Source organism: Polypterus senegalus, chromosome 6 (genome assembly GCF_016835505.1).
Source record: "Polypterus senegalus isolate Bchr_013 chromosome 6, ASM1683550v1, whole genome shotgun sequence".
Classification (NCBI taxonomy): domain Eukaryota; kingdom Metazoa; phylum Chordata; class Cladistia; order Polypteriformes; family Polypteridae; genus Polypterus; species Polypterus senegalus.
In genome coordinates, this window is record NC_053159.1 from 63,371,525 (window position 1) to 63,385,097 (window position 13,573).

Below are 13,573 nucleotides of genomic sequence, written 5' to 3' on the forward strand. Positions count from 1 at the left end.
ATTATACCTTATAAATGTAAGCACCTCACAGGTGACTTTGACCGATTTGATTTTAATGTCTTTTTCTTAGTAACTTTCTATTTTATTATGATGCCTTTAAGTTATTATTTATTGCCTTGAATTTAGCAAGTAAATACACACTGAACAAGTCACTTTAGATCAGAATAGTTGTGTTAGCTAAAATAGCTGATTTACAATAGCAGATGTGTAAAAATGTGGCAATATACGTCAAACCCTTTGTCTAGTGTTATACTGCAAATTTGTATTTCTATAGAATGCTCATAGTAACCATTTGTTCCAATTTAGTTATTAGTGCAAAAGCTTGTGATTTAGAAGAAATGTTGCTTTGTGAGAGGCAGTACAAATCCGGGTAAGCCTAAAATGTCTGCAGTTGATCTGTCTTGGATGATAGTGTAAATGTTCTACCAAAGAATTCCCCACCAACTTCCAGTGTTCCTTTGCTTTTACTCTACAATTCAACTTACTGCCACTCTGTCACCTTATTTCCATTACATAAGTTAAAAAAAAAAAATGTAAAGTATGAAGTGAAACTGAAAACCGTGAGCTGAGAGATCACAGGGCATACTGGAACATACAACACTGTGCGTGAAAAGCCATCTGGCTTTTTCAGGATGGAAGTAGATCACATTATATGCAAATTGAACTTTTATGATTCTTCTGTATTTAATTAGCTACAAATTGATATTGATTCAACCAGAATGCAAAATGCCTGTTAACATCAGTAACACTGAGGTGGGTTGTTGTCCTGCCCAGGGTTTGCTGGGATTGGCTCCAGCAGACCCCCGTGGCCCTGTAGTTTGGATACAGCGGGTTGGATAATGGATGGATGGTTGGATGGACATCAGTAACAGGCAAGGATTGGTTGACCTTAAACACTTATCAATATCTTTTTTTTTTTATGTTTAATGGACGTTTTGTGATCACTTTCTTTGGAAGCACAGACCATGGAGACCAATGAGACATCAATAATTCAACAGCTTAAGAACTCCCTTCACAGGCTTAGGCGGACTATTAACTGAATACTATTCTTTCCACTAATCATCTGTATTATTGTCCACATCACCTCAGGATTCTCCACACAATTTCCACTGAAGATTTTCTTCAATTTTATTTGTCTTCACTAATCATCCTTACGCTGCGGATGAATCCATTTGAAATATGTCCTGATCAGAAACCTCTTTGGCATTCATTTGAATTTCGGAAAAGAATTTTTCATGCTGCCCATCCTCCCACACACTTGGAAACTGACCTGCATTAGATATGCTAGGAGTTGGTGTACAAACTCCCACATTACCTAGCAGCTGTTAACTGATGGTTGGTCATTTGAACAGGTCTTTCATCACAAAAGTGGTGGAAAAGAAAATCTCTAAAATAACAAAACTGTTATTTAATGGCAAAGAATCTGGCAGCATATTGACTTTAATTATTCAACCTACACTAGTTATTGTTTCTAAAAGTAGGATGTTTACTTGACTGACTTTACAGCAAAATCAGTGGTTTGTTTCCTAACATTCAATAGTCTAAATTCTTTTTTTTTTTTTTGGGGCTGTGCAATTCCCAAGGGAATAATCAATATTTAAAGAGGAGGATTGGTTTACAGACAACCGTGGTACTCTGCCAGTTAAAATCTGTCAAACTGGGAATCTGAGAGCAGACTACGATTGTGACATAGGGGAAGATGAGGAGTACTTAGTGTCTCCATATCACACTGCTTCCTAATTACAATTTAATAAACCTGGACTGGATAGGATTGCAAAGGAGAGGTAGTGCTCTTGTTAGTATAGCTTAGAAAGGATTTGGCAAGCAGAATATGTTTGCTGTTTAATTTTCCTTCTTGACAGTATTTTTTACATTCACTCATCAGATTCAAGTGGATTTATTGAATATCACTAGCTTTGCTGTCACATCATTTATAATTTGAACATGCCAGTGTCTCATCATGTATGCTCAGTGTGAATATAATAAAACTGTCCAATGATATCAGCATTTATTAGAGAAGAAGAACACAATGTGCCTGGTCCTAATGCTTTTGTAAGTGAATGCTGCCTTTAACACCTTAACTTGTAAACTGAAGCCCCAATGCAGTTTTCTGATTTTGTAAATTCAGCATCAGTTAAAGCATTTCAGAATAAAGATACCATTTCACAAAATGTATAATTAAAGATCAACATAACTATAAAATTCTGTAATCGTAACAGTTCCACAATATCAAGTATCTAAAAATAAACAAAAATGATAGATTTTAAAGTACAGTAATTTTTAAGTACGACATCACAAAAATACCATTGATAGTCATCCCAGAGTCAAGGATAACATATTGTAGACTAAAAAAACAACATAAATTGATCTTAATATGTAGTACTATAGAAAATACCACTGTCAGGGATGTTAAAAAGACTATTTTATAAAGAAACTGCTGCGTCCTAGTTTGACAGTTGCAAAATGAAATGTTCCTACATATACATCAGTCTATGACTAAGCTAGTTAATGATTTAACAACTAAGCTAGATTAAGCTTTTCCAGGTGAATTGCTTGATGACTCAAAACATACTGTAGATGAAACTGTATTTTAAGTAATCCATCCTGCTATGTCCAGTATAGTGTCAGATGATATGTTAAGTGATAATTAATATAATTTCAGTATGGGGAGTCAGCCTACAGTAGAAGATTGATAGAGTACTGAGCTCAAATATTAGAGAGTGTTGTTTCTTAATTGCTTAGACCGTATATGTAATACAAAGTAATCCGTTACCCTTGCTAATATGAATGATGTTTTGAGTGCTTCCTCTTTTATTAAAAAATCCATATCTAAATTATGCTGCTAGGAATGCACTTAGCTTTCAAAAATCCTGAGAAGTGTATAATTCCTATAAAAAGTATTCACCCCTTGGACAGGTTTAATTTGTGTTTTTTGTATTTGATCATCAGAAAATACTCTTAAATGTCAGAATGAAAACAGCCCTCTGCAAAGTAGTGTAAATTAATTTCAAATATGAAATTCAAAATTGATCACATAAGTACCCCCCTAAGCTTCAAGTCAGTAATTTATAGATACATCTTTGACAGCAGTTCCTGCCTTGAGTCTTTTACAGGCCTTATATATTTGGACAGTGCAATGCTTCCTCATTTTTCTTTTAAAAACTGTTCAAGCGATGTCAGGTTACACTGGGATCATAAGTCAAGAGCCTTTTTTCTGGGCTCTAACTTAGCCACTCCAGGGCATCCATCTTGTTGTTTTTAAGCTATTTCTGTGTAGCTTTAGGCTTGGAAAACAACACACTGGTTTCTTGTAGACTGCATTAAGTTGTCCTCCAATATTTCCCTATATTTTACTTTATTCATACTGTATTATCCTCCAACCTCACAAGCCTACTAGGGCCTGCTGCAGAGATGTATCGTCACAGCATGCTGCCACTGCTGTTTCAGGATGGGGATTATGTGTGCTTTTAATAATGAGCAGTATTTGTCTCGTGCTAAGTCAGACATTTAGTCTGATGGTCAAAAAGTTCAATATCAGTCTCATCAGACCACATTAACTTCTTCTAGCTGACTTCAGAGATTCCTATATGCCTTATAGCAAAATCTAGCTAAGATATTACATGCATTGCTTTTAACAGTGGTCTTCTATTTGCCACCAAGCCATAAACCTGAAAATAGTGAAGCACTCAGGCAACAGTTCTGTGCATGCAGTCTCTCCAGTCTCCACTACTGCAGCATTTCAATAGGGCTCATGGTGGCCTCCTTCACTAGTCGTTTTCTTGTATGATCACTCAGTTTTTGTGGACAGCCTGAACTAGGTACATTTACACAATTGCCATACTCTTTCCATCTCTTAATGACTGATTTACAGAAACTCCAAGGGATATTCAGTGACATGGATATTTTAATCTAACCATCCTCTGATTTGTGCTTTTCAATCTCTTTTTCATGTAGTTGCTTGTAGTGTTGTTTTGTCTTCATTATGTATGTGATGCCACAATACTGACTCCCAACAAGTTGGACCTTCCAGGTGCGTTTACAGTATATTACAACCAATTGAAACCCCTTGGCTACAAACAGTTGGTGTCTGTTTAAATATGTGACTTCTAAAACCAATTGGCTATGGGTGAATATTTATGCAATTAAATATGTTCTGTTTTATATTTGTATCTAATAGCGACCACTTTGGAGAAATTTGTTTCATTTTGACATTAATGAGTGTTTTTCTGTTGGTCAGTATCAATAAATGTGAAATTAAACCTGTTGTGATTCAATGTTGTATAATAATAAAATGAGAAAACTTCTGAAGGGGCAAATACTCGTCACCATTCATAGTAGACACATACAGAACATCTCAGAAGGTATATTTAATTTGTTTCTGTGCTGTTGAGGGTGGAAATTGGAGCAAGATAGGAATAATATATGTAGAACCTTGAATAAATGTTGGTTTTATTAAATCACACCAAGTTTTGTCCAGGTAAGCTCTGATATTTAGTAATTAAATGCAGATAGATTCTGGAGTTAACCGGTATAAGAACAATTAGAACACAGATGAGGTAATTGTTAGCAGATTACTACGACTCTTTTTGTTAAGTAAAATGCAAGTTTATTACTTGTATACAAACACATGCACACAAAATAAAATATATAATTACAGTAACAAATTATCTCCAATACAGGCACCGCTTCCATCAGTTGATTCCTGTGTTAGTGTCTGAGTTCTAGCTGCTACAACCCTAAACTAGATTAAGTATTTTTGATAAAAAATGGTTGCTCTGGAGGTGGAGGGTAATAGCATTATTTTTTGCATACAATTGTAAGTCAGCCTGGTTTATATGCAGAATATTTAATTGGACCCTAGGGTGCTTTAAAATCCAATAGCTATTCAGATTCTTAAGGCTCCTAATGGTGGTAAGTTTATACAAATCCCTGATAAAATTAATTTCAGGAAGCCTGCAGTAATAGGAAAAATGTCAGTCTACCGCACCTTGAGCAGTTTTCAACAATGTACAAATATATTTGCTTATTCTTATTTTTACAGGAGAAAGAGGAAGAGGCACGCTTAGCAGCAATGCCAGCCTGGAGAAGAGAAATTGTAAAGAAGAAGCTGGAAGAAGAAAAGTAAGTTGAATGCGTTTGACCTTTTGTTTTGTGTCCTTGATTCTGAATTGACAATAGTGTTGCCAATGCAGACCTTGTCAGACTTGTATAAAATGTTTTAAATTCTAACTAGTATTTCTACAAACCGGATTCCAAAAAAGTTGGGACACTATACAAATCATGAATAAAAACTGAATGCAATGATGTGGAGGTGCCAACTTCTAATATTTTATTCAGAATAGAACATAAATCACGGAACAAAAGTTTAAACTGAGAAAATGTATCATTTTAAGGGAAAAATATGTTGATTCAGAATTTCATGGTGTCAACAAATCCCAAAAAAGTTGGGACAAGGCCATTTTCACCACTGTGTGGCATCTCCCCTTCTTCTAACAACACTCAACAGACGTCTGAGGACCGAGGAGACCAGTTTCTCAAGTTTAGAAGTAGGAATGCTCTCCCATTCTTGTCTAATACAGGCCTCTAACTGTTCAATCGTCTTGGGCCTTCTTTGTTGCACCTTCCTCTTTATGATGCGCCAAATGTTCTCTATAGGTGAAAGATCTGGACTGCAGACTGGCCATTTCAGTACCCGGATCCTTCTCCTACGCAGCCATGATGTTGTGATTGATGCAGAATGTGGTCTGGCATTATCTTGTTGAAAAATGCAGGGTCTTCCCTGAAAGAGATGACGCCTGGATGGGAGCATATGTTGTTCTAGAACCTGAATATATTTTTCTGCATTGATGGTGCCTTTCCAGACATGCAAGCTGCCCATGCCACACGCACTCATGCAACCCCATACCATCAGAGATGCAGGCTTCTGAACTGAGCGTTGATAACAACTTGGGTTGTCCTTGTCCTCTTTTGGTCCGGATGACATGGCATCCCAGATTTCCAATCTACATACAGTCTTCCATTTTGCCACACTCCATTTTAAATGATCCCTGGCCCAGTGACAATGCCTGAGCTTGTGGATCTTGCTTAGAAATGGCTTCTTCTTTGCACTGTAGAGTTTCAGCTGGCAACGGCGGATGGCACGGTGGATTGTGTTCACTGACAATGGTTTCTGGAAGTATTCCTGAGCCCATTCTGTGATTTCCTTTACAGTAGCATTCCTGTTTGTGGTGCAGTGTCGTTTAAGGGCCCGGAGATCACGGGCATCCAGTATGGTTTTACGGCCTTGACCCTTACGCACAGAGATTGTTCCAGATTCTCTGAATCTTCGGATGATGTTATGCACAGTTGATGATGATAGATGCAAAGTCTTTGCAATTTTTCGCTGGGTAACACCTTTCTGATATTGCTCCACTATCTTTCTGCAACATTGTGGGAATTGGTGATCCTCTACCCATCTTGGCTTCTGAGAGACACTGCCACTCTGAGAAGCTCTTTTTATACCCAATCATGTTGCCAATTGACCTAATTAGTGTTTATTGGTCTTCCAGCTCTTCGTTATGCTCAAATTTACTTTTTCCAGCCTCTTATTGCTACTTGTCCCAACTTGTTTGGGATTTGTTGACACCGTGAAATTTTGAATCAACATATTTTTCCTTTAAAATGATACATTTACTCGGATTAAACGTTTGATCTGTCATCTACGTTCTATTACAAATAAAATATTGACATTTGCCATCTCCACATCATTGCATTCAGTTTTTATTCACAATTTGTTTAGTGTCCCAACTTTTTTGGAATCCGGTTTGTAACTTTATAAACCTAAAGATAACTGTTTTTGCTTTGATTTTAATTTGAAACGTATACTGATTGTTCTTTGTTTTTTTCTCCCCACCCCCGATTTTATGCTACAAAAGAGAGCAGAAAAGGTAAGAATCCTATTCCTTAAGGTGCATTTTCCAGTACAGTATGTTGCTTCTACATTTACAACCAGCAGCTGGCAGTATTTGATCACAGGATTCAGCTTTCCTTTTGGCCATTACAATGCCTTCTTGTCATGCTATGCGACAACCTTGTTCGGAATCAAACTTCAAGAGTTTAACACCGCTGTTGTCAGAAGACAATAGTTTATTTCCTATATGTTCTTTTATTTATTATTATGGTTGCCTCTCTGGTATAAGTAATATTTTGTGATCTTTTTAAAAAGACATCTGTTTTTGAATTACATTTCAGGAATTTACCATTCTTTAGTGTTCTGTTATGCTATATTAGTCAGTGATTCCCTAATAAGACCATTAACACATCCTTAGAGTTTATCGCAGTGAACTGTAGCACAAATGTACTTTATATTTAATAGAATACATACTAGCAGAAGTAGCAGAATGTGTAGTCCTTCCTATTAAAAATATCCTATTGGTCAGCACATTTCTTCTAGCTGTTAATCAATAAAGTAATATTGCCATGACATCACTGCTGCTCAAGCATCACTGTACAACTGCACAGGAAGGAAATGCACGAGGGAAAAAAAGACTTCACATCCTTATCCAACTACCATGGTAACATTTCAGTTTACTGTAACTTTCAAGATTCTCCTGCTTAATCACAGAACACTGCAGAACCTGGGACCCAAGTTCCTGTCCACCTTGCTGAACCACTCTCTCCCTGTTTACTCAGCGGGGTCCTCCAACAACAGCCTTCCTGCCTTCCCGGAGCAAAAGCGAGTAACCCTTAGGAAGTACTTCCCAGCTTCAGCTAATTTTTTTTTTCTTCTTTTTTGCATTCCCTCTTCCTCATTCTTTTGTTTTTTGTTGTGTTTCTGGACACAGTATGTTTCTTGTTCCATTCTGTTTTGCCTTTAGTTTCCTAAATGTATCCATTATCTTGTATATCTTCTTGTATCTAATTCTATCAATTTTCTAATCATTTTATTCATATTTTTCTAATTTAAGTTCTCTTCTTTGAGTTTTTGTCTTATTTCGTGCCACATTCATCTTTCTTATACTTCTCTCTATTATTGTCTATCTATTTCATCCTGCATACATACGACTTCTTAGTTTAATTTATACACCTCCAATTCCCCCTAGATAGCACCTCCATTTATTTCTATTCACATTATGATTTTTTTGTCTCCCTGTTTCTATTCATTGCATAACTTCCTTTTCCCATTTCTGTCGCTTGTCTTTGGATCTCTTTACATCCTTCTACTTTATTCCATCATGGCAATTTTCATCTCCTTTGTTTTTCTCTTCCTTCTTTCAAATATTAGTTCCTCTTTCTATGTATCAGTGACTCCTGGGATTTCCTGTCGCCTATGCTTTTTGGTGTTTTCAGTCACTTCTTGCAGGGTGTTTGCCCTTTCAGCTCATGTTGTTTGCCTGTAACATTTTGTGTATTCAGCTGTTGCATTGGAGTATTTTTTGCTATCCTGCTTTATGCTCTTTGTAAAATGCATATTAGCTTAGAAGAATTGGTCTCGTTTACATTTTAGATTTTATTTTTTAGCAGTTAGAAGAGTAGTTCATAAGCATGCTGTTTCCCAAAATATTAAATCATGCAATTTCATTATTTGCTTCCTCAATATACTACTAATTACGTGGCTAAATACCTCACACAAGCATTACTGTCGGATTGCATTTTGGAAGCTTCTGTAATCTGGGGCCAAAAGTGTGAACAGTGGAAATAATTATAATGCCAACAATTCATTTTTGAAATATAATAGAAGAGCTTTGCTGCCATATAAAACATTACAGCTTGCTCTGTTTTAAAGAAATGGCTTAACTTCTTGTTTGTTGTCATACATTTTGCTGCAATTTATCTGTTGGGACTCATTCCTTAAAAACATTATTATTTCTTCATTATAAAGAAGAAAAAGTAAAATGCTGTTTTTAAAGCAAATAAGGAAGAAAAATAAAACTCAATAGATGCTTCAATTTCATTGGGCTACAGCAGTTTGGCTTTCTCAGTTTAGATAGCTTATTGTGGCACTGATGTTTGATACATTTAACTTTATCCTATTCATACCTATTTTTGATGTGCATATTCTCTTCCTTTCTGTCACAGAAAAGAGGAAGAAAGGCTAAAGAAAGAAAAGCAAGAAGAGGAAAAGGCACAGCTAGAAAAATTACGAACCCTTGGCTATGACGAGACAAAGCTTGCACCCTGGCAGCGGCAGGTTATCCTAAAGAAAGGTGACATATCCAAGCATTAAGAGAAGAGCAAAATGGGGATGCATCCTTTCTGGCTGTGTGTCACTGAAAACCAAATCTGCACTGTTTTGTGGAGAAGGGCAGTCTTTCTGCCTTGTGCTGCCTGTGTCAGAGTGGTAAAATTAAATTAAAATCAAGACCAGTAGGCTGCAGTGAGATCTGTAGCTTTCACAAAAAGCAATGACTTTATGAATCCGATCATTACCCTTTTGGGACATGACTATTATCTTAGTTAAGTATAAAAATTTAAATGGATGCTTTATATGGAGAAGCCTCCATTTGCCTTTTTAAGTAAGATATCAGCCCTTAAATCCTCTCTCCTTTTAATATTTCCCCTTACTCTTACCTCATGTCACCCATTGTTCCTGTTTGTAAGAAACTGCTGCTTCATGAAGATTTCTTCTATCATAATTTGGGAAAAGGAAATTCTACAAGTTTCTTTTTGTGACACTATACAGCCAACCAACACATCTTATCCCTGGCTTGTAAGAGTCTGAAATAAATTTAGTCACTTATAAAATCCATCTTCTGGCAAATATTTTCTCTGTTGTTTCAGAAAGCAGCATATGAGAATGTAATACAGATAAAAGTCGTTAGTTATTCACTGAGTTCTTCAGTAGAATGGCAGCAAGACATGCCGAAGTAGAATGAGCCAGCTGCCATTAGTAACCTTGAAGCTACATTTTCTCTGTTTTGCTCTTTTCAACATTCTGTCAGCTATAGCCAAATGTGACAGAGTGTACAACTCACGTTTCTTTTTTTATTTTACCTGGTTTAAATGCAGTACAACTCTGTACGTGATTTTTATTGCTTATAATGGCTGGGTACATAAATTTAAGTATAACATAGTTGAATCACCAAAAATTGTGGTGAGAATGGCCTTTAAATGATTTGCTTTTTTATATACTCTTATATGTAGCTGAAAATGTGAACGACTTTCTATACACTTAGATCTCAAGTGGCACATATGTTGTGCAAACTAAAGTCCATTTTGATTGGCCTGAGACCATAAGTGAATTTAGATAGTGCTTGGGTTAGCAGTGGTGTAGCATGTTTGCTGAAGTAACCTAGGCTGAAAGTGTTAGCAAAAGTTGTGCGAAGCCCCCTACTTAGGGCCAGTTGTCAGTGTCAGTGCTGTATGATAAACAAAGGAGAACCATGATTCCTGGAATAAGGCCTTGTAGTTGCTTTCACTGGCATTTGGCTCAAATACTTCACTTACCTTTAAAGGACTTCTTTAAGTTTCCACGTTGAAATCTTTGCGTCCTACCACGGCATCATAGTGCCAGGACCTTGCTCAGGAGTAGATTGCCTCATTCCAAAGTTTGCTTGGATATGCTTGGAAACCTTCCACAGATCAATTGACCCTGCCAGCTACACTTTTAATATACACAATTTGCTCTTGATGTACATTTATTTTGCAAATGAAGATTTATATATTGTATAGGAACATTTCATGCAGAATACAGGTATCTGGTCAATGTTCAATAACATTAAATTCATTTCAGTGGATGCCATAATATTTTTAAGACAAATGAAAAGCTGATGCCATTAGAAAGTTTTCTTTTGCTAATCTGTATCTCCTGTTGTCTTGTAAATGTTATCAGTCCTTAATTTTTTCAAGCTTGCTTAAGTAGCTGATGGATATATTTGTGTAAAATAAAGAAATAAAAGTAAATTAAATGCATATTCTTTCTGTATTTGAAATTAAATTAATCTTTAAATGTATTAGTGCGTTGAGGTTTCTTTTTCAAAAGTTTCTGGTGCTTCTAGGACTACTATAGTTACTTGGGAGTAAAATTCACTTCAGCCCTAATGCTGCACATATGAGTTTTGATAAGGTAAGCATCATAGGTGTATGTTTTCTTGATTTTTCTGGAACAATTACATGAAAATTCAGGAATTTTTCAAATTTTAATTATCATTTAAAAGGTTGATCTCCTATAATAAAATATGCAAGTAAGGTTTTGTGCTGTTAGTATCCGAAGTGGGAAAAGCAGGACTTAAAAGATATATAGAATAGAATAATGCACTAAAAGGTGTTAAATAACATGATTAAAGTAAAGCAGAAACAACTTATTGGGTGAGACTGATTTGCAAAATATAAAAGAAATAAAAAAATAGACCAAGGAAACAAAGTTGATCAAAATTAATTTCTACTGGAGAGGTAAAAGGTAATTATAATATTCAGTGTATTTAATTTTCAGCAAAATAGATCCTTAAACACTTAATTACACTGGTCTCCTCCAAAATCCTCCTGTGCCAAAACCGCAGTGTACTTTATAGATTTAAATGTGCTAAAACAGTTTCTGAAATTAGTTACCCTACCACAAACCATTTCCATGAGATAGCGAATACAGTGAAAAACAATATTTTGATTTTTTTTTTTTAAATAAGTATTTTTCATGCCCAAAATATTATTTGAAGTATATTTTGAAATGAAACATAAGGGGGGAGGTGGATTAATAAGGTGGGCTATGGTAGGTGTTGGTCATAAACTTTTTTTTTATTATTTTGATGTTCTTTTTGAGCATGCATATGCTGGGTTCAAGTCCATGTGTGGGGTAATGGCGTTTTCAGTACAAGACCAAGATTCAGCCAGCTCTCTGGTAGTTTTAGTTTTGGCCCTGAATTTTACTTTCACAGTGTCTCAGTTATACATGTGTCCGTTCGATACCCCCTTACAACGTCACCCTCCATCCCCACCCTTCACCTGTTATTCCTGTATGTCTAATCATTTTTCATGTGATGACACCTGGTGGTTTGTCGACAGCTTAGGAATGAAAAACTATTTTAAAATACGTGACTCATTTTCTCCCTTTGTGGATTGCTAGCATATATATATATATATATATATATATATATATATATATATATATATATATATATATATATATATATATATAAAATATCTCTATTATAAAAAAAAATCCTGGGAGGGAGACTAGGGAAACGAGATGTGATCTTCTCGGAAAACAATTTGACGTCCTGCGAGAGACACTTTAACGTCACACGAGACAAGGCAATGAGACAACATTTAAAACATGTTCACAGACATCTAACCAAGCACTTGTTGGAATGCTTTTGGCAGACAGATATGTGCTTCCGGCTCTTAAAACAATGACAAGCGACAAGCAGAACATGCAGCTTGCCAACAGCAGCAGAAGGATGCCAGTAGATGATCTGACTGCAACTCCTTCGCGTGCATTCAGCCCTCCCTTCACAACACAAGCAGCAGAGACACGAAGTGGCAAAAGGACAGCTGGTATATAGGCTTTGAAATGATCAACACAAAGCGCAACAAGCAGAAAATGCAGCTCGCCAGCAGCAACAAGCCAGCAGATGATCTGACTGCAACTCCTTCGCGTGCATTCAGCCCCCCCTTCACAACGCAAGCAGCAGAGACATGAAGTGACAAAAGGACAGCTGCTGAACAGGCTTTTAAATGATTGACGTGCAGCGCGACAAAAAGAACATGCAGCTCGCCAGCAGCAGCAGCAGAAAGACAGCAGATGATCCAACGGCATCTCCTTAGCGTGCGTTCAGCCGCTCCCCCCATCACAACACAAGCAGCATTATACTTCCTGTGAGAAAGATTTAACAATGCCCGGGGCTGAAAATAAAGGACAAGTATTGTTTTTACAAAAGTTTTAAAGTAAAAGTGAAAATAATGCATTTGTAACAATTCCCATGAAAATAATCTCTTTAAATTGTATACCCGGTAAACAAAACCCAGGGGTGGGTGAGCGAAGCCCCCTAGTGTATGTGTGTTTGTATAATATATATACTGTATATATATATTACTTATATATACTATATATTATTATACAACATGTATGATTTTTTTTTTCCAATATGGTATGTATTCTTCTTCCTTGTAGTATGGAGTTTGAAGAAACATGATTGGCCACCATCTACAACTTCATTTTTTCCATACAGATGAATATGCATCTATAAAGTAGGCCCAATAAAACTAGAGTGTATAAACACAAGTAGTAATTTTTTAAATAATCTCATTAATATGATTTAAAGGCTACTATTGGATGGAAATAAATATAATTTGGTATAAATATTTTGACTGTAGATATAAGAGGATGTTGTTAATTTACAAACAGTGTAGAAAGTTTATTTTTATTTAAAACAAATACTAATATAAGGACTTAATAGACATTTTTTATTTAATTCAATAAATTAAAAGTTAGACTTTATTTTAATAAAGTTGTATTTAAATGTACTTTAAGGTGGAATATCAAATCAGAATATTCATTTTTAACCCTGTATTCTGTTTGTACTATACCTTGCTCTCTATATACCATTAGTAATAGTTAACAAGAAGATATTTTCCTTACTGAGAAGGAATTGGGTATATG

At 35.8% G+C, this 13,573-nt stretch overlaps 1 protein-coding gene across 3 annotated transcripts in view; it reads left to right on the plus strand.

Moving 5' to 3' along the window:
- espn (espin) overlaps positions 1–10,861 on the plus strand; it is a 150,325-nt gene extending 139,464 nt beyond the window's left edge. The window contains exons 12-14 of one of the 3 annotated variants that reach the window (XM_039756126.1): positions 5,042–5,121; positions 6,915–6,926; positions 9,058–10,861. In XM_039756126.1, the coding sequence (XP_039612060.1) occupies positions 5,042–5,121; positions 6,915–6,926; positions 9,058–9,205 (240 nt within the window). In that variant the 3' untranslated portion in view covers positions 9,206–10,861. Of the gene's footprint in view, positions 1–5,041; positions 5,122–6,914; positions 6,927–7,603; positions 8,850–9,057 lie in introns of those variants that run through there. The other 2 variants (XM_039756127.1, XM_039756125.1) reach the window with 2 other exon arrangements.
- Positions 10,862–13,573: the final 2,712 nt, after the last annotated feature.